Source organism: Tachyglossus aculeatus, chromosome 1 (genome assembly GCF_015852505.1).
Source record: "Tachyglossus aculeatus isolate mTacAcu1 chromosome 1, mTacAcu1.pri, whole genome shotgun sequence".
NCBI lineage: Eukaryota > Metazoa > Chordata > Mammalia > Monotremata > Tachyglossidae > Tachyglossus > Tachyglossus aculeatus.
The window spans coordinates 147,004,798-147,028,367 of NC_052066.1; the positions used below are offsets into that span (position 1 = coordinate 147,004,798).

The 23,570-nt window shown below is 43.0% G+C and overlaps 1 protein-coding gene and 1 non-coding gene across 6 annotated transcripts in view; one reads left to right on the forward strand and one right to left on the reverse strand.

Moving 5' to 3' along the window:
• Window positions 1-3,915: 3,915 nt before the first annotated feature.
• On the reverse strand, window positions 3,916-3,989 carry TRNAI-AAU. The gene has a single exon. It is a non-coding gene; the product is annotated as a tRNA-Ile (tRNA).
• A 10,234-nt stretch (window positions 3,990-14,223) lies between these two features.
• MOK (MOK protein kinase) overlaps window positions 14,224-23,570 on the forward strand; it is a 62,112-nt gene continuing 52,765 nt past the window's right edge. For all 5 annotated transcript variants that reach the window (XM_038751934.1, XM_038751935.1, XM_038751936.1 and 2 more), the window contains exon 1: window positions 14,224-14,332. In XM_038751934.1, coding sequence (XP_038607862.1) covers window positions 14,326-14,332 — 7 coding nt within the window. In that variant the 5' untranslated portion in view covers window positions 14,224-14,325. The remainder of the gene's footprint in view (window positions 14,333-23,570) is intronic.

Here is a 23,570-nt window from a genome sequence, read left to right on the forward strand (position 1 = left end):
AGCAACATATAGAGACGGTCCCTACCCAACAGTGGGCTCACAGTCTAGAAGGGGGAGACAGAGCACAAAACAAAATGTATTAACAAAATAAAATAAATAGAATAAATATGTACAAATAAAATAATAGAGTAATAAATATGTTCAAATATATATACATATATACAGGTGCTGTGGGGAGGGGAAGGAGGTAAGGCGGGGGGATGGGGATGGGGAGGGGGAGGAGGCGGAGAGGAAGGAGGGGGCTCAGTCTGGGAAGACCTCCTGGAGGAGGTGAGCTCAGCACCTAACAAATGCCATCATTACTATTTCTCTCTTAATGGGTCTGGCTCTGTTTCTGTTCCTCTCTCTTGACTCTCTGTCCATCTCTGTCTCCCTAGCTCTGTCTCTGTCTCTCTATAGTGCTGGTAGTCGCCTGGGGCCCGCTGGATACCGTGGACGCTCAACAAATATTTGTCCGGGGCGATTTTATCCATCTGGTGGAATCCACTGAGTCGTGATCACTTTGTTACCTCCTCAGCGCTTAGAACAGTGCTTTGCACATAGTAAGCGCTTAATAAATGCCATTATTATTATTATTATTATTATTATTATCTCTGTGTCTTTCTCTCTTAATGGGCCTGGCTCTCTCTCTGCCTGTCTCTGTCTGTCTCCTTTTCACTTCCCCCCCGCCTTTCCCTTCTCCCTTTCATTCTACCTTATTTTTCCATTCCTTAAAAATAGTAGTAATAATGGTATTTGTTAAGTGCTTACTATGTGCCAGGCACTATCCTTCTTCCTTTCTCTCCTTTTATTACTTTTACCTGTAGTAGTGAGTGGCAAAACCAGCATTGTTTCTCTCCTAGTCTGCAAATACCATATCCCCAATGCAGAGGGTATAAATTTTCAATCTGGATTCTTACCTGATAAATTCAGGTACATCAATCAACTGATCATATTTATTGAGAGCTTATGCGTGCAGAGCACTGTATTAAGTACCTGGGGGAATACATTATAACAGAGTTGATAGACACATTCCCTGCCCACATGAGAAGTTGTGGGATTTTTTGTGTGTGTTTGAGGGTTCTCTTTTAGTACTGGATCAGTTTCCCAATGCGAATTTATGATATTCATAAACTAGTATTTTTCTAGTCAAATTTTACCCAGGATTGGATTGGCCCAGATGATATCTGGACATTTGCTGCCTGAGGGTAGAGCCAAAAATGCTACCACTTGGCCTGAATGTAAGATGTCCAACTTTGGCGTTCCTAATCTTCGATGGCAGACTTCCCTTCCCTCCCCAAAAAACTCGCCTTTGCAGTTCCTCCAAGGCCCAACCCCATTATTTACTACAGTGAAGCTCCAGCTGCCTGTTGTACTTCCCAAGCGCTTAGAACAGTGCTCTGCACACAGTAAGCACTCAGTAAATATGATTGATTGATTGATTGATTGGGGAGAGAGACTGTAAGTGTTACTGCTGTCTCAATTCTGAGACCTCTCTGGGAGGCTTAACAGTGTTAGTTCTGTGGTCAGGTTACTCCAGAGGCAGATGAATCAGCTGTGTCGGGCCCTCATTTAAAGCATCTTTGACTAATATCTCTAAAGGTTTACAGGAAAGCCTTCATAACTCTCCCCAGTAAACATCCTGGTGCCTTTGCAACACTTGTGGTGGGGAACTGCTTCCTAATTCTTCCTAACATCAATTTACTTACTGTACTTCTATCTCACCTCTATAGTCATCAACCCCTTGCTCATATCCTCCCTCCGGCCCGGCACTACCAACTGGATTGTACTCTCTCAAGAGTTCAGAACAGTGCTCAGAAAATAAGCACTCAATAAATACCACTGCTTGCTTCTTGCTTGATAAACGGATTGGAATTCCCTCTTCCTTCTTATCAACAGAACACCACCATCCCTATCTTCAAAGCCTTACTAATGAAGCCTTCCCTGACTGATCTCTCCTGTTCCCATCTTATCTGCCCTCCCTTCTGTGTTGGATTTTTACCCCTTGAGCCCTTTGATCCTCACCCCATCCTCAATCCCACTGCACTTCACTCATTCAATCGTATTTATTGAGTGCTTACTGTGGGCAGAGCACTGTACTAAGCGCTTGGGAAGTACAAGTTGGCAACATATAGAGACCGTCCCTACCCAACAATGGGCTCACAGTCTAGAGGGGAACATATGAACTTATGAACATACCCTTATACTCTGCGGCTTCCCCTAGATGTGCTTTATTTTAACATCTCCCCTGCTATATTGTAAACTCCTTGAGGGCAGGGAATCATGCCTACCAACTCAATTATCTTGTATTTCCCCAAGGGCCACATGTAGTATTCTGCATCCAGTAAGCGCTCAATAAATACTACTGATTGATAATGTCAACTGTGAGTCTGATGAAGGACAGGGGCTGTGTCCAACCTGATTATCTTGTATTTACTGCAGCGTTTAGTACTGTGTTTGGCCCATAGTAAGCACTTAACAAATACCACCATTATTATTAGTAATAGTAGTATTAGTAGTATTATTATCTGCCTCCTTCAAGCTTTTCTGCTGCCTTCTGTCGCTACATATCTACTTAAGCGCTTAGTACACACACTCGTTCAAAATAAATAGTTGATTGACTTGCACTGTTTGTTCCTACCAAGCTAACCTAACTCTCCCTGATTATCAACTCTCCCATCTCCCTCCCAGTGCTCACCCCTTTCCCCCACCTAAAACTTCCTTTCACCTCGAATTCATCAAACCATTTCCCTTCCCACCTTCAAGCTCCCCTGAAGCCACCACCTCTAAATCTTTTGGGGTTTTGGCAGTAGTTGATGTTAGAATGGTTCATTCATTCATTCATTCAATCGTATTTATTGAGCACTTACTGTGTGCAGAGTACTGTACTAAGCGCTTGGGAAGTACAATCAATCAATCAATCGTATTTATTGAGCGCTTACTGTGTGCAGAGCACTGTACTAAGCGCTTGGGAAGTACAAGTTGGCAACATATAGAGACGGTCCCTACCCAACAACGGGCTCACAGTCTAGAAGGGGGAAGTTCATCCTCCTGGATTGGCCTGATTTTGAGAATTACACAGATCAAAGTTTGGGAATTACCATACAGTAGTCATTCACTGCAGCAGAGAGAAGATCCACATACCTACATATTTGTACATATTTATTACTCTATTTATTTTCCTTGTACATATCTATTCTATTTATTTTATTTTGTTAGTATGTTTGGTTTTGTTCCCTGTCTCCCCCTTTTAGACTGTGAGCCCACTGTTGGGTAGGGACTGTCTCTATATGTTGCCAACTTGAACTTCCCAAGCGCTTAGTACAGTGCTCTGCACACAGTAAGCGCTCAATAAATACGATTGATTGATTGATTCTCTGTGCCTCAGTTCCTTCATCAGTTCCTTCATCTCCATCCCCCATCTTACCTCCTTCCCTTCCCCACAGCACCTGTATATATGTATATATGTTTGTACATATTTATTACTCTATTTATCTATTTATTTATTTTACTTGTACATATCTATTCTATTTATTTTATTTTGTTAGTATATTTGGTTTTGTTCTCTGTCTCCTGCTTTTAGACTGTGAGCCCACTGTTGGGTAGGGACTGTCTCTATATGTTGCCAACTTGCACTTCCCAAGCGCTTAGTACAGTGCTCTGCACACAGTAAGCGCTCAATAAATACGATTGATGGATTGATTGATACCTTCCACAAACAGTGCAGGGGTTAACCTTGGCCACGTTTATTTTACCCGTTTTAATGTCACTGAAGAATTAGGCACAAAATTCTTACTCTTATTTCTCTTTGCTCGGCTTTAGCTCAGTCACGTTTTCAACCACTGCGTTTTGTTCTGATCGTTTCTACGGAACCTGAAAAATAAAATTAAGAAGAAGTTTTAAAATAAATATAAGAAGAAAAAAGGAAAACTCACATGGCCCGTACGGGGATCGAACCCGCGACCTTGGCGTTATTAGCACCACGCTCTAACCAACTGAGCTAACCGGCCACTGCAAGCCTTTTTCTTCCTAGAATTTTTACCATGAGAAAAATGCAGTTTCTATTGTCTCTAAAATCTTTTAAATCAGGAAAATTAAGCTTTTGGTCTTGCTAATAATAATACTAATAATGGTATTTGTTAAGCGCTTACTATAAAGTCCTTTGGAAAACCCCAGAGCGGAGCCACCTACAAAAAAAGCCGAATTTATCCAAGAACAAAAGGTTCACGAGGAAGTGGGAAGGGGGCTTTGCATATTTTCCGATATGCAAATTATCCGGTCCTTTAAAACAAAAGAAGGTAATAATTGTGGTTAGAGGCCAGAAAGATCCTGTAAACATCGGTAGTGAGTAAAAATGCGTTTTACTTCTGTAGTTCTTTCTCAAGAACTTAATGTAGTGGTTTGCATTCAGTGGAAGCTCAAAAAATACCACTGATTAGCTATCTATATGCGTCTGTTATTTATTTATTGGTTGATTTATTGATTGATCGATTTATGTTAATGCCTGTCTCCCCCTGTAGACTGTGAGTTCGATTTGTTCAGGGAATGGGTCTGTTATATTTTACTCTCCCGAGCGCTTAGCATAGTGCTTTGCACATAGTAAGCGCTTAATAAATGGCATTATTATTATTATTATTATTATTATTATTATTATTATTACGGTGCTTTGCACACAATAAAAACTCAATAAATACAATTAATAATAATAATAATGATAATGAATTACTTATGCTACCTTCCTAAAACTAAAATAACAGTTAAAATAATAACTGGTATTTGTTAAGCATTTACTACTTGTTAATTGGGTCAGACTCTGTCCCTGTCTCACATGATAATTATGGATAATTATGGTATTTGTGAAGCACCTACTATGTTCCAGGCACTGTATTATGGGGATTACAGCCTAAATAGGAAGGAGAACAGGGATTTAATTCTCATTTTACAGCTGAGGCACAGAGAAGTTAATAGACTTACCCAAGGTCACACAGCAAGCAGTTGGCAGAACTGGGATTGGAACCCAGATCCTCTGACTCCAAGGCCCAAGGTCAGAAAAACTGGCTTCTAATTCTGACTCTGCCACTTGTCTGTTGGGTGACTTTGAGCGAATCACTTCACTTTTCTGTGCTTTCAGTTACCTCATCTGTAATAATAATGATGGTATTTGTTAGGCACTTAATCTACGCCAGGTGCTGTACTAAGCGCCGAGGTGGATACAAGCTAATCAGGTTGGACACAGTCCCTGTCCCACATGGGGCTCACAGTCTCAATCAGCCAGAGGCATCGGTGAAGTTGGAAATTTTTCATTTTTATATGAGTGTGTGTGTGTCTGAGTGACAAGAGTCAGAAGGACCTGGGTTCTAATTCCGCTGTCACGTCTGCTGTGTGCCCTTCTCTGTACCTCAGTTCCCTCATCTGTAAAATAGGGATTAATAATAATATAATAATGATGTCTCCCGCTTCTAGACTGTGAGCCCACTGTTGGGTAGGGACCGTCTCTATCGTCATCATCATCAATCGTACTTATTGAGCGCTTACTGTGTGCAGAGCACTGGACTAAGCGCTTGGGAAGTACAAATTGGCAACATATAGAGACAGTCCCTACCCAACAGTGGGCTCACAGTCTGAAAGGGGGAGACAGAGAACAAAACCAAACATACTAACAAAATAAAATAAATTGAATAGATATGTACAAGTAAAATAAATAAATATGTGTTGCCAACTTGTACTTCCCAAGCGCTTGGTACAGTGTTCTACACACAGTAAGCACTCAATAAATACGATTGATTGCATTTGTTAAATGCTTACTATGTGTGAAGCACTGCTCTAAGCGCTGGTGGGGATACAAGGTGATCATCATCATCATCAATCGTATTTATTGAGCGCTTACTGTGTGCACAGCACTGTACTAAGCGCTTGGGAAGTACAAGTTGGTAACATATAGAGACAGTCCCTACCCAGCAGTGGGCTCACATTCTAAAAGGTTGTCCCATGTGGGGCTCACAGTCTTAATCCCCATTTTCCAGAGGAGGTAACTGAGGCCCAGAGAAGTGACGTGACTTGCCCAAAGTCACACAGCTGACAAGTGGCAGAGACAGGATTAGAACCCATGACCTCTAGGCTCCCAAGCCCGGGCTCTTTCCACTAAGCCACGCTGCTTCCCTAAGAACCATCTGTCAGCTCCCTCCCCATCCCCAACTACCCCAACAGGGATCCTTATTGTCTAATTTAGCTTGTAATCATCTCTATTGGATTTTCTTTTAGACTGTGAGCCCACTGTTGGGTAGGGACTGTCTCTATATGTTGCCAAGTTGTACTTCCCAAGCGCTTAGTACAGTGCTCTGCACACAGTAAGCGCTCAATAAATACGATTGATTGATTGATTGATTTTTAGCTTCTTGAGGCCAGGGTCCACGTGTAAGATTTCTGTCTTTCACCTGATATATATATATATATGCATTCCACAATGAGCTGAGAGAAATGGAAGGAGCAGGGGGCTGGGAGTCGGAGGACCTGGGTTCTAATCCCAGCTCTGCCACTTGCCTGCTGTGTGACCTTGGGCAAGTCAGTTTCCTTCTCTGCTGCTCAGTTACCTCATCTATAAAATGGAGGTTAAGACTTTAATAATAATAATGATGGCATTTATTAAGTACTCACTATGTGCAAAGCACTGTTCTAAGCACTGGGGAGGTTACAAGGTGATCAGGTTGTCCCACGGGTGGCGGCTCACAGTCTTCATCCCCATTTTACAGATGGGGTAACTGAGGCACAGAGAAGTTAAGTGACTCGTCCAAAGTCGCACAGCTAACAAGTGGCAGTCTTTTAGACTGTGAGCCCACTGTTGGGTAGGGACTGTCTCTATGTGTTGCCAATTTGTACTTCCCAAGCGCTTAGTACAGTGCTCTGCACATAGTAAGCGCTCAATAAATACGATTGATTGAAGTGGCAGAGCAGGGATTTGAACCCATCACCTCTGACTCCAAAGCCCTTGCTCCTTCCACTGCGCCACATGTGGGACATGGACTGTGTTCAGCCAGATTAACTTGTATCTATCCCAGCATTTAGTGTAGTGCCTGGCACCTAGTAAGAACTTAATAAATACCATTTAAAAAAACCCTCAAAACTAACACATTCATTCATTCAGTCAGTCATATTTATTGAGTGCTTACTGTGTGCAAGGCACTGTACTAAACACTTGGAAGAGTACACTATAATAACAAAGATACATGAGCCCACAGCAAGCTCACAGTCTAGATGGGGAGACAGACATTAATATAAATAAATATAAATAAATTATAGATATACACAGATATGTACATATGTGCTTTGGGGATGGGAGGGAGGATGAATGAAGGAGCAAGTAAAAGCATTTTTATATGAGTGTGTGCGTGTCTGAGTGACAAGAGTCAGAAGGACCTGCGTTCTAATTCCGCTGTCACGTCTGCTGTGTGCCCTTCTCTGTACCTCAAGTCCCTCATCTGTAAAATAGGGATTAATAGGGATTAATAATAATATAATAATGATGTCTCCCCCTTCTAGACTGTGAGCCCACTGTTGGGTAGGGACCGTCTCTATGTGTTGCCAACTTGTACTTCCCAAGCGCTTGGTACAGTGCTCTGAAAACAGTAAGTGCTCAATAAATACGAATGATTGCATTTATTGATCAATGGCGCAGAAGTGAGTGGGAGAAGAGGAGAGGAGGGCTTAGGCAGGGACGGCTCCTTGGAGGAGATGTGCCTTCAATTAGATTTTGAAGTAGGGGAGAGCAAGAAGATTGTTGTCAATACAGTTCATTCATTCATTCAATCGTATTTATTGAGCACTTACTGTGTGCAGAGCACTGTACTAAGCGCTTGGGAAGTCCAAGTTGGCAACATATAGAGACAGTCCCTACCCAACAGTGGGCCAGTTGACACCTAAACCAATTTTATGCACACATTAATTTGCTACTCTATACCTGGATCTACTCCCACCTGCCGCTTCTAAATTTCATGTTGTTTTCCTTTCATTCTATTTTATTTATGCTCTTACCGACAGAGATAGAGTTGGATTGTGTTGAGAATAGTGAGTAGCTCCTTCCAAATTATTGATTCCTTAGAAATACCAACTTTTCAGAGGATTTGAACGCAAGTGTAGTGGCCCACCCAAACCACCAGAGATCAGGACAGTTTCAGTGCTGAAGTCCTGGTGAAAAATGAAGTGTTTACCATACAATATGTACAGGGTCATGATGATAAATCAATACCAAAACCCAAAAGCAAGATGAAGATAGTTCCAGATGTTACAGATTGTGGAGAAAATCATTTCATGACAGGAGATTTAATATTTCATTCTTAATAATGTTCATAGGTGATTTATAACCACCTCCCAAAGGATTACTGTTTCTCCCCCCCCCCCCCTACCATTTTAAAGCACAAAAAATAAACAATTTTTTTATATTATTTCACCAACTGAAATGATGAACACTTTAAAAGGAGAAGCAGTGTGGTTTAGTGGATAAGGCACTGGCCTGAAAGTCAGAGGGTCAGGGGTTCTAATCCTGACTCTGCCACATTCATTCATTCAGTCGTATTTATGTCTGCTGCGTGACCTTGGGCAAGCCATTTCACTTCTCTGGGCCTCAGTTACATCATCTGTAAAATGGGGATTATGAGTGTGAGCCCTGTGAGGGACAGGGACTGTGTCCAACCTGACTATCTTGTATCTATCACAGTGTTTACAACAGTACTTGGCACATAGTAAGTGTTTAAGAAGTACCATTATTATTATTATTGTTTTAAACTGTGATTCGTTGACAACTTCTTTCTTTCTTCCAGGAACTGTTGAAATCAAAGGCATTTTTTACAAGAAGAAGCAAAAAATGATTTTTTACATTAAAAATAATTAAAAAACCAATCAATGGTATTCACTGAGTGCTTACTGTGCACAGAATACTGTACTAAGCACTTGAGAGAGTATAACAACAGAGAAGTTAGAAATGATCCCTGCCTTCAAGGAGTTTACTATCTAATGGGGAGAAAAAAAAAACAGAGTATAAGGATAGGAACATAAGTGCTGTGGGGGTGGAGTGAGTACCAAAGTGCCTAGAAGGTATGGATGCAAGTGATAAAGATGGGAGAAAAGAAGGATAGGGAGAGGAGACATTTGTCAGGAATGGCTTCCTAGAGGAGATGATGACATTTGTTAAGCACTTACTATGTGCTAGACACTGTACTAAGCACTGGGGTGGATACAAGCAAGTCAGGTTGGACACAGTCCCTGTCCCACATGGGGCTCACAGTCTCACAGATGAAGTAACTGAGGCACAGAGAAGTGAAGTGACTTGCCCAAGGTTACACAACAGACGAGGCAGAGCCATTCATTCATTCATTCATTCAATCGTATTTATTGAGCGCTTACTGTGTGCAGAGCACTGGACTAAGCGCTCGGGAAGTACAAGTTGGCAACATATAGAAACGGTCCCTACCCAACAGCGGGCTCACAGTCTAGATGGGGGAGACAGAGAACAAAACAAAACATATTAACAAAATAAAATAAATAGAATAGCAAATATGTACAAGTAAAATAAATGGAGTAATAAATCTGTACAAACATATATACAGGTGCTGTGGGGAGGGGAAGGAGGTAAGGCGGGGGTGATGGGGAGGGGGAGGAGGGGGAGAGGAAGGAGGAAGGAGAGCCAGGATTAGGAATGTATAACCCTCTGATTCCCAGGCCTGGGATCTACTCACTATGTGAACAGGTTCGAGATAATTTTGGATAGATTCTAGGATCAATCAATCAATCAATCAATCGTATTTATTGAGAGCTTACTGTGTGCAGAGCACTGGACTAAGCGCTTGGGAAGGACAAGTTGGCAACATATAGAGACAGTCCCTACCCAACAGTGGGCTCACAGTCTAAAAGGGGGAGACAGAGAACAAAAGGATGAGTGTACTATGCTGAGTTACTAGAGGGAAAGATCAGGATTTTATAAGGTCCATCTTTAAACCACTGGACCACTATCAAAGAGGATGACCATCACATTGGCCCTCCAATCATCCTATGCCACTGTCAGAGTCAGAATACTTGGCTGGGTGGGCCACAGTTCTGACTCAGTAATGGCATGTCTTAAATAAATGAACAATTATCTCGGATTAGGAAAGACACGGATTCAGCTCTTTATTCAGCTCTTTACCCAGAATTCAATCAGTCGTAACTTGAAAACAAGTTAGATTGTTTTCACATTGGAGATTGTGTTTTCTTTCCCTGTTTTATCCTTAGCTCCGCAAATGCCCAAACAACTATAAATATTTTCTGAGCGCCTAGTGGGTGCAGAGCACTGAGCTAAACATTTGGGAGAATACTACAGTACTAATGGCTTTCAGTATGTTTACAGTCTAACTGGAAATACACTAAAATAAATTTCTGGTAGGTGGAAGGAGATATATGAAAGAATTTGTACTTAGGTAATAGAGCATGTAAGCTATGTACTAATATCTTACTACCATCTTCTCTCTTTATGTGCTACAGACTTTTAGAGGACTTAAGTGCTTAGATAGCACAATCCATCCATCAATCGTATTTATTGAGTGCTTACTGTGTTCAGAGCACTGTACTAAGCGCTTGGGAAGTACATGTTCTGAAGGGAAGTACATGTTCCCTTCCCCACAGCACCTGTATATATGTATGTTTGTACATATTTGTTACTCTATTTATTTATTTATTTATTTTACTTGTACATATCTATTCTATTTATTTTATTATGTTAGTATGTTTGGTTTTGTTCTCTGTCTCCCCCTTTTAGACTGTGAGCCCACTGTTGGGTAGGGACTGTCTCTATATGTTGCCAACTTGTACTTCCCAAGCGCTTAGTACAGTGCTGTGCACACAGTAAGCACTCAATAAATACAATTGATGATGATGATGATGATGATGAAGGGACATTTGGGAAGATGTAAACTGAGGAAATTATCTGGGGAAGAACCCATCGAGGAGATATAATTTTAGAAGGACTTTGAAAATCGAAAGGGCTGAGGTTTGTCGAATTTGAAATAGGAGCTCTAGGCAGCAGGGAAGAGTGTGAACAAGAAAGAGGTCAGGAGCGGGAGAATAAGAATGAACCATGTGAATAGATAGGCTAGCTAGAGAGGATCGAGAAGTGGATGAGTAGGATTGCTTCAGAAGAAATTGTTGCCGATTTGTACTTCCCAAGCGCTTAGTACAGCGCTCTGCACACAGTAAGCGCTCAATAAATACGATTGAATGAATGAATGAATGAAATGGCCAGGTCAGGAGTTTCAGCTTGATGCAGAGGAATGGGTAATCATTGAAGGTTTGCCCACTCTGTCACTCATCAGCTTTGTGACGTTGGACAAGTCACTCATCTATGCCTCATTTACTTCATCCCATACTTAAAATGGGGTTAAATCCTCTTCCAACTTGGACCGTGAACCCACGTGGGACAGGGACCACGTCCAACCTGAGTACCTTCTCTCTATTCATTCATTCAATCATATTTATTGAGCCCTTACTGTGTGCAGAACACCGGACTAAGCGCTTGGGAAGTACAAGTTGGCAACATATAGAGACGACCCCTACCTAACATTGGGCTTACAGTCTAGAAGGGGACCCGTGTTTGCAGAGCGCTGTACTAAGTGTACGGGAGTGTACAACAGAATTAGTGGACGAGATCCCTGTCCTCAAGGAACTTACTATTTAGTGGGAGAGACACGCTAAAATAACAGCTTGACACATAGTAATTGTGGATTAGGACTGTGAGTCGGATGCGGGAAGTGGACTGCGTCCAACCGGATCAGCTTGTACCTACACCAGCGCTTAGTAAAGTGCCTGGTGCATAGTAAGCATTTAATGGATACTGTTAAAAAAGGGATGGGGAGGAGGGGACAGACTTTAAAATAGATTAAGGATTGGGGAAATTGTAGAGTTGACTGATTCTTATTCTGGCTATTCCCAGAGGCCTGTGTGCCTTCGCGCGTGCCATATGTCTACATGTTTTGTTTTGTTGTCTTTCTCCCCTTTCTAGACTGTGAGCCCGTTGTTGGGTAGGGACTGTCTCTATATGTTGCCTACTTGTACTTCCCAAGCTCTTAGTACAGTGCTCTGCACATAGTAAGGACTCAATAAATATTTTGTTTTGTTAATATGTTTTGTTTTGTTCTCTGTCTCCCCCCTCTAGACTGTGAGCCCACTGTTGGGTAGGGACCATCTCTATATGTTGCCAACTTGTACTTCCCAAGCGCTTAGTACAGTGCTCTGCACACAGTAAGCGCTCAATAAATACGATTGAATGAATGAATGAATATGTTGCCAACTTGTACTTCCCAAGTGCTTAGTACAGTGCTCTGCACACAGTAAGCGCTCAATAAATACAATTGAATGAATGAATGACATTGGACAAGTCACTTGTTTCAATCACTTCAATCACTTAAACCTGTATATATGTATATACCTGTATATATGTATATATGTTTGCACGTATTCATTACTCTATTTTACTTGTACATATTTATTCTATTTATTTTATTTTGTTAATATGTTTGGTTTTGTTTTCTGTGTCCCCCTTCTAGACTGTGAGCCCACTGTTGGGTAGGGACCATCTCTATATGTTCCCAATTTGTACTTCCCAAGCGCTTAGTCCAGTGCTCTGCACACAGTAAGCGCTCAATAAAGACGATTGAATGAATGAATGACATTGGACAAGTCACTCATCTATGCCTCATTTACTTCATCTGTAAAATGGGGTTAAATCCTCTTGCGACTTGGACTGTGAACCCACGTGGGACAGGGACCGCGTCCAACCTGATTACCTTGTCTCTATCCCAGCTTGACACGTAGTAATTGCAAGGTGCTTGGCACATAGTAAGCGCTTAACACGTGCCATAATGACGGCCTAGAGGGAAAGACAGATATTAAAATCAATGATGGAAAGGAGCAGCCCCCTTATGACTTCCAAATCGAGTACTGGGCTCTACGTTTCTGAATCAGGTGAGGCCAAGTGCCACGGAATCAGGTTTCAATCACTTAAACCTGTATATATGTATATACCTGTATATATGTATACATGTTTGCACGTATTTATTACTCTATGTATTTATTTATTTTACTTGTACATATTTATTCTATTTATTTTATTTTGTTAATATGTTTTGTTTTGTTTAGAGAAGCAGTGTGGCTCAGGGGAAAGAGCCTGGGCTTTGGAGTCAGAGGTCAGGGGTTCAAATCCCTGCTCCGCCACTTGTCATCTGTTTGACTTTGGGCAAGTCACTTCACTTCTCTGGGCCTCAGTTACCTCATGTGTAAAATGGAGATGAAGACTGTGAGCCCCCCGTGGGACAACCTGATCACCTTGTAACCTCCCCAGCACCTAGAACAGTGCTTTGCACATAGTAAGCGCTTAATAAATGCCATCATTATTATTATTATTGTTTGTTCTCTGTCTCCCCCTTCTAGACCATGAGCCCACTGTTGGGTGGGGACCGTCTCTATATGTTGCCCACTTGTACTTCCCAAGTGCTTAGTACAGTGCTCTGCACACAGTAAGCGCTCAATAAATATGATTGATCGATCGATTGATTGATTGATTGATTGATTAAATCACTTGGGTAGGGGAAAACCGGAAGAGAGGGTGGGCCGGCTCGGTGCCTAGCAACTCTATTTATTTTACTTGTACATATTTATTCCATTTATTTTATTTTGTTAATATGTTTGGTTTTGTTCTCTGTCTCCCGCTTCTAGACTGTGAGCCCACTGTTGGGTAGGGACTGTCTCTATATCTTGCCAACTTGTACTTCCCAAGCGCTTAGTACAGTGTTCTGCACACAGTAAGCACTCAATAAATACGATTGATTGATTGATTTGTTAAGTGCTTACTATAATGCCAACTTGTCCTTCCCAAGTGCTTAGTCCAGTGCTCTGCACACAGTAAGCGCTCAATAAATACGATTGATTGATTTAAGCGCTTACTAGAATACCAACTTGTACTTCCCAAGCGCTTAGTCCAGTGCTCTGCACATAGTAGGGCTCGATAAATACGATTGAATGAATTAATAATAATAATAATGGCATTTATTAAGCGCTTGGGTTCTAATCGAGGCCTAACCCCTTGTCAGCTGTGTGACTTTGGGCCGGCTCGGCGCCTAGCAACGGGTAGCCCCGCCCACCCGCGCGCGCCTGCGCACAGCGAAGGGGCGCGGCGGACACAATCAGGGCGGAGGGGCCGGCGGTTGCCGGGGCGACGGGGATACAACATGGCGGCCCCAACCTCCTCCGACGGGAGGGCCTAGGGTGGGAGCCTGCCTCGGGTAGCTCCCCTTCCCTCGCGCTTCCGTCCAAGAAGAGGGGCTGAGGATGAAGAGTAAGTGGGGCGGACCCGCGGGGAGAGGAGTTAGCTCTTCATCGAGAGCTTTGCTCGTCATCGGGCGGCGGCCGCCATTGTGGGGCTTTCCTCCACAGGGGGCTGGGCCCAACCGGAAGTGGAGGCCGCCGCCGGAAATGGCGGCTCGGAGTGGGCAAGGGGCAGGCCTGACAGGACTCCTCTGGTGCCCTAACTTCGTTTACTCGTTTTTTGCATCCTTGTGGAAAATCAGTTTAATAATAATGTCTGTTAAGCGCTTACCGTGTGCTGGGCACTGTAATAATAATAATAATAATAATAATGTAGTGATGGTATTTGGCCTTCCCAGACTGGGCCCCCTCCTTCCTAACCCCCTCGTCCCCCTCTCCATCCCCCCCTGTCTTACCTCCTTCCCTTCCCCACAGCACCTGTATATATGTTTGTACAGATTTATTACTCTATTTATTTATTTTACTTGTACATATGTATTCTGTTTATTTTGTTGGTATGTTTGGTTTTGTTCTCTGTCTCCCCCCTCTGGACTGTGAGCCCACTGTTGGGTAGGGACCGTCTCTATATGTTGCCAACTTGTACTTCCCAAGCGCTTAGTCCAGTGCTCTGCACACAGTAAGCGCTCAATAAATACGATTGATTGATTGATTGTGATGGTATTTGGCCTTCCCAGACTGAGCCCCCTCCTTCCTCACCCCCTCGTCCCCCTCTCCATCCCCCCCCATCTTACCTCTTTCCCTTCCCCACAGCACCTGTATATATGTTTGTACATATTTATTACTCTATTTTACTTGTACATATCTATTCTATTATTTTATTTTGTTAGTATGTTTGGTTTTGTTCTCTGTCTCCCCCTTTTAGACTGTGAGCCCACTATTGGGTAGGGACTGTCTCTATATGTTGCCAAATTGTACTTCCCAAGCGCTTAGTCCAGTGCTCTGCACACAGTAAGCGCTCAATAAATACGATTGATTGATTGTGATGGTATTTGGCCTTCCCAGACTGAGCCCCCTCCTTCCTGTCCCCCTCACCCCCCTCTCCATCCTCCCATCTTACCTCCTTCCCCTCCCCACAGCACTTGTATATATGTTTGTGCATATTTATTACTCTATTTATTTTACTTGTACATATCTATTCTATTTTATTTTGTTAGTATGTTTCGTTTTGTTCTCTGTCTCCCCCTTTTAGACCGTGAGCCCACTGTTGGGTAGGGACTGTCTCTCTATGTTGCCAACTTGTACTTCCCAAGCGCTTAGTACAGTGCTCTGCACACAGTAAGCGCTCAATAAATACGATTGATTAATTGATTGATATTGATGGTATTTGGCCTTCCCAGACGGAGCCCCCTCCTTCCTCACCCCCTCGTCCCCCTCTCCATCCCCCCATCTTACCCCCTTCCGTTCCCCACAGCACCTATATATATGTTTGTACATATTTATTACTCTATTTATTTTACTTGTACATATCTATTCTGTTTTATTTTGTTAATATGTTTGTTTTTGTTCTCTGTCTCCCCCTTCTAGACTGTGAGCCCACTGTTGGGTAGGGACTGTCTCTATATGTTGCCAACTTGGACTTCCCAAGCACTTAGTACAGTGCTCTAAACACAGTAAGCGCTCAATAAATACGATTGATTGATTGATTTAAGCGCTTACTATAATGACAACTTGCACTTCCCAAGCGCTTAGCACAGTGCTCTGCACACAGTAAGTGCTCAATAAATACGATTGAATGAATAATAATGGCATTTATTAAGCGCTTGGGAACAGTGCTTCGCACATAGTAAGTGCTTTAAAAATGCCATTATTATTATTATTATTGTTCCTGACTCTACCACTTGTCAGCTGTGTGGGCAAGTGGCTTAAGTTCTCTGTGCCTCAGTTACCTCATCTGTAAAATGGGGATTAAGACTGTGAGCCCCGTGTGGGACAACCTGATTCCTTGCATGCCCCCCAGCTCTTAGAACAGTGCTTGGCACAGAGTAAGCGCTTAACAAATGCTATTATTATTTTTTTTTACGCAGATAGCAAGAGTTTGGAATATATTCTAAGCGAATGTGTCCCCTCCCCCCCCTCCAACTTTTTTTGTATGGTATTTGTTAAGCACTTACTATAATGTAATATAATAATACTAATGGTATTTGTTAAGCGCTTACTATGTGCAAAGCACTGTTCTAAGCACTGGGGAGGTTACAAGGTGATCAGGTTGTCCCACGGGGGGCCCACAGTCTTAATCCCCATTTTACAGTTGAGGTAGCTGAGGCCCAGAGAAGTGAAGTGACTTGCCCAAAGTCACACAGCTGACAATTGGCGGAGCGGAGATTTGAACCCGTGACCTCTGATTCCAAAGCCCGTGCTCTGCATTGAGCCTCGCTGCTTCTTTTTTCTACTATGTGCTAGGCACTGTAATAATGATAATGTAATGATGGTATTTGTTACTATGTGCCAAGCACTGTTGTAAACGCAGGGGTAGGTACAAGGTTGTATCACCTCCAGGAGGCCTTTCCAGACTGAGCCCCCCTTTTCATCTGCTCTTTTAATTAATTAATTAATTCATTCAATCGTATTTATTGAGTGCTTACTGTGTGCCGAGCACTGTACTAAGCGCTTGGGAAGTACAAGTTGTCTCTTCCCTCCCCATCGCCCCATCTCCCTCCCTCTGCCCTACCCCCCCACAGCACTTGTGTATATTTATATATATTTATTATATTTTATTAATAATGTATATATATCTATAATCCTCTTTATTTTGATGGTATTGATGCCTGTCCACTTGTTTGGTTTTGTTGTCTGTCACTCCTCCTTCTAGACTGTGAGCCCGTTGTTGGGTAGGGACTGTATCTGTTGCCGAATTGTACTTTCCAAGCACGTAGCACAGTGCTCTGTACACAGTCAGCGCTCAATAAATACGATTGAATGAACGAATGAAACGTTATCCCACGTGGGGCTCACAGTCTCAATCCCCATTTCTCAGATGAGGGAACTGAGGTCCAGAGAAGTGACTTGCCCATGGTCACACAGCAGACAAGCGGCAGTACGGGGATTAGAACCCATGACCCGACTCCCAGGCGCGGGCTCTTTCCATTACGCCTTGGTGCTTCGATAGTGTAGAAGTTCCGTGCCTCAGTTCCCTCATCTATAAAATGGGGATTTAAGACTGTGAGCCTCACGTAGGACATGGACTGTGTCCGACCTGATTAGCGTTTAGTACAGTTCCTGGCACATTATTATTAATCGTTTTTATTGAGCGCTTCTAATAAGCGCTTGGAGAAGCAGTGTGGCTCAGTGGAAAGAGCAAGGGCTTTGGAGTCACAGGTCATCGGTTCAAATCCTGACTCCGCCAACTGTCAGCTGTGTGACTTTGGGCAAGTCACTTCACTTCTCTGTGCCTCAGTTCCCTCATTCCCTCATCTGTAAAATGAGGATTAAAACTGTGAGCCCCCCGTGGGACAACCTGATCACCTTGTAACCTCCCCAGCGCTTAGAACAGTGCTTTGCACATAGTAAGTGCTTAACAAATACCATTATTATTATTATTACATCATAGTGAGTGCTTAACAAATACCATACAAAAAAAAGTCTGGGGAGGGGACACGTTCGCTTAGAATATATTCCAAACTCTTGCCATCTGCGTGAAAAAAAAAATAATAGCATTTGTTAAGCGCTTACTCTGTGCCAAGCACTGTTCTAAGCGCTGGGGGGCATGCAAGGAATCAGGTTGTCCCACATGGGGCTCACAGTCTTAATCCCCATTTTACAGATGAGGTAACTGAGGCACAGAGAAGTTAAGCCACTTGCCCAGTCACACAGCGGACAAGTGGCAGAGCCAGGATTAGAACCCGTGACCTCTGACTCCCAAGCCTGGGCTCTTTCCACTGAGCCACGCATGATCGGTTGAGAGTGATCGCTAAAACCAAATAAATGCTCGGAAAAATCCTGAAACATGAGCCCTCCAACCAGCTGAACATTGGAAAAAAACACTGTGATCTAAAAATAACTGTGGGACCTGTCGAGGTTGCACGTTCATAAATTCATTTATCTATTAATGTCTGTCTCCCCCTCTAGACTGCAAGCTCGTTGTGGGCAGGAATGTGTCTGTTGTTGTACCCAAGCATTTAGTACAGTGCTTTGCACACAGTAAGCGCTCAATAAATACGAATGAATGAATGCACTTGAGATGCACCCTTTGGCTAAACCTCGGTTAAGATACCTCGGCTTCTGTGAAGAATAAATGTATTTGCGTTTGAGGGGTATCAGTCCCTTAAGAGGCAGTGGGGTACCACGATCCATGCGTTTATTTTGAAATGTCACATTTATGAAGCGTATCTTCTACTTGACGCTTGTTTTTCCAAAACGCTTTCTCATCCCCACAACATTTATGTGCGGGAGAATCTCATTGTTGTGCTTAAAATGTTTGTGTCAAATGTTCAGAGTTGGGTGCGGGCCAGCATGCTGCGCCAGGATTACCTTTTTAATCGTTTAGGACTCTACATTATCATCATCAACAGTGGTATTTACTGAGTAACTACTGAATGCAAAATAATAATGACAGCATTTGTTAAGCGCTTACTATGTGCAAAGCACTGTTCGAAGCGCTGGGGAGGTTACAGGGTGATCAGGATGTCCCACCGGGGGCTCACAGTCTTAATCCCTATTTTACAGATGAGGTAACTGAGGCACAGAGAAGTGAAGTGACTTGCCCAAACAGTACTGAGCCCGGAGGAGAGTACCCCCGGAGGCAAAACACATGCTTTTCAGAAGCTTAAATTCATTCATTCAGTTGTATTAATCGAGCGCTTACTATGTGCAGACCACTGTACTAAGTGCTTGGGAAAGTACAGCACAACAATAAGCAGACACATCTCCTGCCCACAACGAGCTTACAGTCTGGGGGAGGAGGGAGACAGACATTAATATAAATAAATTACAAAATGGGGATAAAAAGGCAGACAAAAATGATTTACAAATAATTGTGGAAGAAATGTGGATAAAGTACGTAAATTAATCGGGATGAAAATAGATGAGTAATTGAAGAAACACATAAATACCTAAGTGCTGAGAACGGGAATGAAATTGAGTGCTAAGGATAGTAAAGATGGTTTGGGCAGCAAACCTTAAACCTGAAGTGTGGGAACTGCCCTCCCTCTGCCCATCCGCCAAGCTAGCTCTCTTCCTCCCTTCAAGGCCCTGCTGAGAGCTCACCTCCTCCAGGAGGCCTTCCCAGACTGAGCCCCTTTCTTCCTCTCCCCCTCGTCCCCCTCTCCATCCCCCCATCTTACCTCCCTCCCTTCCCCACAGCATCTGTATATATGTTTGTACATATTTTTTGACTCTATTTATTTATTTATTTATTTAATTTATTTGTACATATCTATTCTATTTATTTTATTTTGTTAGTATGTTTGGTCTCTGTCTCCCCCTTTTAGACTGTGAGCCCACTGTTGGGTAGGGACTGTCTCTATATGTTGCCAATTTGTACTTCCCAAGCGCTTAGTACAGTGCTCTGCACATAGTAAGCGCTCAATAAATACAATTGATGATGATGATGATGATGCTGGGGCCCATTTTAGCTTACCTTACTACTTACTATAAGTGTGTTGTGGACAGGGAATGTGTTTATTGTTAAATTGTACTTTCCCAAGTGCTTAGTACAGTGCTCTGCACACAATAAGCGCTCAATAATTATGACTGAATAAATACCATTATTTCCTTTCTACTGGTTCTTACATATCAATTCTTCTTACCAACTGCTCCACTGCTTGCACTTATCATCCTTCCAGCTGTACTTTGTTCTTATCTCATCTACCTCCAACTCCATATTCATGCTTTAAATACCATCATCATGAATGATATTTATTGAGTGCTTGCTGTGTGCCGAGCACGGTACTAAGCACTTGGGAGAGTATAACAGAGTAGGTAGAAATGTTCCCTGCCCTCAGTGAGCTTGCAGTTTAGAGGGGGAGACAGATGTGATTTGATATAAATAAAATACAGAGATGTACATTAAGTGCTGTGGGGCTGAGGGAGGGGTGAATAAAAGGGTGCAGATCCAAGTGCAAGGATGTTGCGGAGGGAGTGGGATGAGGAAATGAGGGCTTAATTGGGTTTTCAAGTGCTTAGTACAGTGCTCTGCACACAGTAAGTGCTCAATAAATACGATTGAATGGATGAAAGGCCTCTTGCAGGCCTTTTATCATCTATTGGTTATCATCTCTCTCCCCTTCTCCAGACTTGCATCTCCTCTTGCCCTCAAGCCATCTCTACTAGGGTGCCTTCCTGTCACCTCAAGCTTAACACGTCCGAAACTGAACTCCTTATCTTCCCACTCCAACCCTGTCCTCCCCATGACTTTCCCATCACAGTAGTCAGCGCTACCATCCTTTGTCTCAGAAACCCTAACCTTGGCATTATCCTTGACTCCACTCTCAACCCACATATTCAACCCATTACCAAATCCTATTGGTCCCACCTTCACAACATCGCTTAAATCCACCTTTTCCTCTCCATCCAAATTGCTACCATGTTAATACACTCATTCATCCTTTCCCTCCTGGATAACTACGTTAGTCTCCTTGATGATCTCCCAGCTTTCTGTCTGTCCCCACTCTAGTCCATACTTCACGCTGCTACCCAGATTATTTTTCTACCAAAACATTCAGGACTTGTCTCCTAACTCCTCAAAAAAACCTCCAGTGGCTGCCCATCCACCTCCGCCTCAAAACAAAAACTCCTTGCCATTGCTTTAAAGCAGTCAATCACCTTGCCCCCTCCTACTTCACCTCACTACTCTCTTACTACAATCCAGCCTGCACACTTTGCTCCTCGAATGCTAACCTTCTCACTGTACCTTGATCTTGTCTATCTCGCCCCCGACCCCTAGCCCACATCCTGCCTCTGGTCTGGAACGCCCTCCCTCCCCAAATCAAACAGAAAATTACTCTCCCCACCTTCAAAGGCACATTGAAGGCACATCTCCAAGCGGCCTTCCCTGACTAAGCCCTCCTTTCCTCATCTCCCACTCCCTTCTGTGTCACCCTGACTTGCTCCCTTTGTTCTTCTCCCTTCCCAGCCCCACAGCACTTATATTCATATCTGTAATTTATTTATTTATATAATTGTCTGTCTCCCCCTCTCTAGACTATAAGCTTGTTGTAGGCTGGGTCTGTGCCTGTATATTGTTGTACTGTACTCTCCCAAGTGCTTAGTACAGTGCTCTGCATACAGTAAGTGCTCAATACTTGTACATATTTACTGTTCTATTTTGTTAATGATGTGCATTTAGCTTTAATTCTATTTGTTCTGATGACTTGACACCTGTCCACATGTTTTGTTTTGTTGTCTGCCTCCCCCTTCTAGACTGTGAGCCTGTTGTTGAGTAGGGACCGTCTCTATATGTTGCCAACTTGGACTTCCCAAGCGCTTAGTCCAGTGCTCTGCACACAGTAAGTGCTCAGTACTTGTACATATTTACTGTTCTATTTATTTTGTTAATGATGTGCATTTAGCTTTAATTCTGTTTGTTCTGATGACTTGACACCTGTCCACATGTTTTGTTTTGTTGTCTGCCTCCCACTTCAAGACTGTGAGCCCGTTGTTGGGTAGGGACCGTCTCTATATGTTGCCAACTTGGACTTCCCAAGCGCTTAGTCCAGTGCTGTGCACACAGTAAGTGCTCAGTACTTGTACATATTTACTGTTCTATTTATTTTGTTAATGATGTGCATTTAGCTTTAATTCTGTTTGTTCTGATGACTTGACACCTGTCCACATGTTTTGTTTTGTTGTCTGCCTCCCCCTTCTAGACTGTGAGCCCGTTGTTGGGTAGGGGCCGTCTCTATATGTTGCCAACTTGGACTTCCCAAGCGCTTAGTACAGTGCTCTGCACACAGTTAGCGCTCAATAAATAAGATTGAATGAATGAATAAATACGATTGATTGATTGAATGAATGAATGAATTTGAAGAGGGAGGGAATTCCAGGCCAGATGCAGGATGTGGGCAAGGGATCAGAGGCGAGATAGATGAGATCGTGGTACAGTGTATAGGTTTTTTTTGGGGGGGGGATGAGAGGGAGGTTGGTATATAAGTGCTTACTATGTGCCAGACACTATACTAAGCACTAGGGTAGACTCAAGCTAATCAGATTGGACACAGTCCGTGTCCCACTTGAGGCTCACCGTCTTAATCCATATTTTACAGGTGAGGTAACCAAGGCAAGTTTTGTGACTTGCCCAAGGTGACACAGCAGGCAGGTGGCAAAGTTGGCATTTGCACCCTGGTCCTTCTGACTCCCAGACTTGTGCTTTACCCACTAGGTCATGCTGCTTCCCCATTAGGCTGGCATTAGTGAAGTGGGATGTGCAGACTGGGTTGTAGTGGGAAATCAGGGAGGTAAGGTGTGTGTGCAGAGGGCACGGTGATTGAGTGCTTTGCACATAGTAAGCACTTAATAAATGCCATCATTATTGTTATTTAAAGCCAGTAAGGAGTTTCTATTTGCAAAAGTGGATGGGCAACCACTGGAGGTTCTTGTGGAGCAGGGAAACATAGACTGAATAGTGTTAGCAGTATGGCTCAGTGGAAATAGCACAGGTTTTGGAGTCAGAGGTCATGGGTTCAAATCCTCACTCCACCAGTTGTCAGCTGGGTGACTTTGGGCAAGTCACTTCACTTCTCTGGGCCTCAGTTCCCTCATCTGTAAAATGGGGATTAAGACTGTGAGCCCCCCATGGGACAACCTGATCACCTTGTCACCTCCCCAGCGCTTAGAACACTGCTTTGCACATAGTAAGTGCTTAATAAATGCCATTTAAAAAAGAATGATCCAGGCAACAGAATGAAGTATGGCTCAATCATGGTTTTTGAGCACTTATGCACAGAGCGCTGTGCGAACACACTGCAATAGAACAGAGTTGATAGACATGTTCCCTGCCTACAAGGAGCTTGCAGTCGAGAGGGAGAGACAGACAATATAAATAAATTACAGATATGTATGTAAATGGTGTAGGACTGAGGGTGGGGTGAATATACCTCAGTCCTTAAACTTCAAAGCCAACCTAAGAGCCCACCTTCTCCAACAAGGCTTCCCAGAGTAATTCTCAACACCTCGAGTTGTCAACCCAACAGCCATCTCTAACACTCAATCAATTTATTCCCTTCCTCAAAATCCATTTATATATGTAGTCAGTTGAACACTAAATTTATCTTGACTCTCCGTGTTCACTGTGTAATATTTTTAGGTTGGTTCCC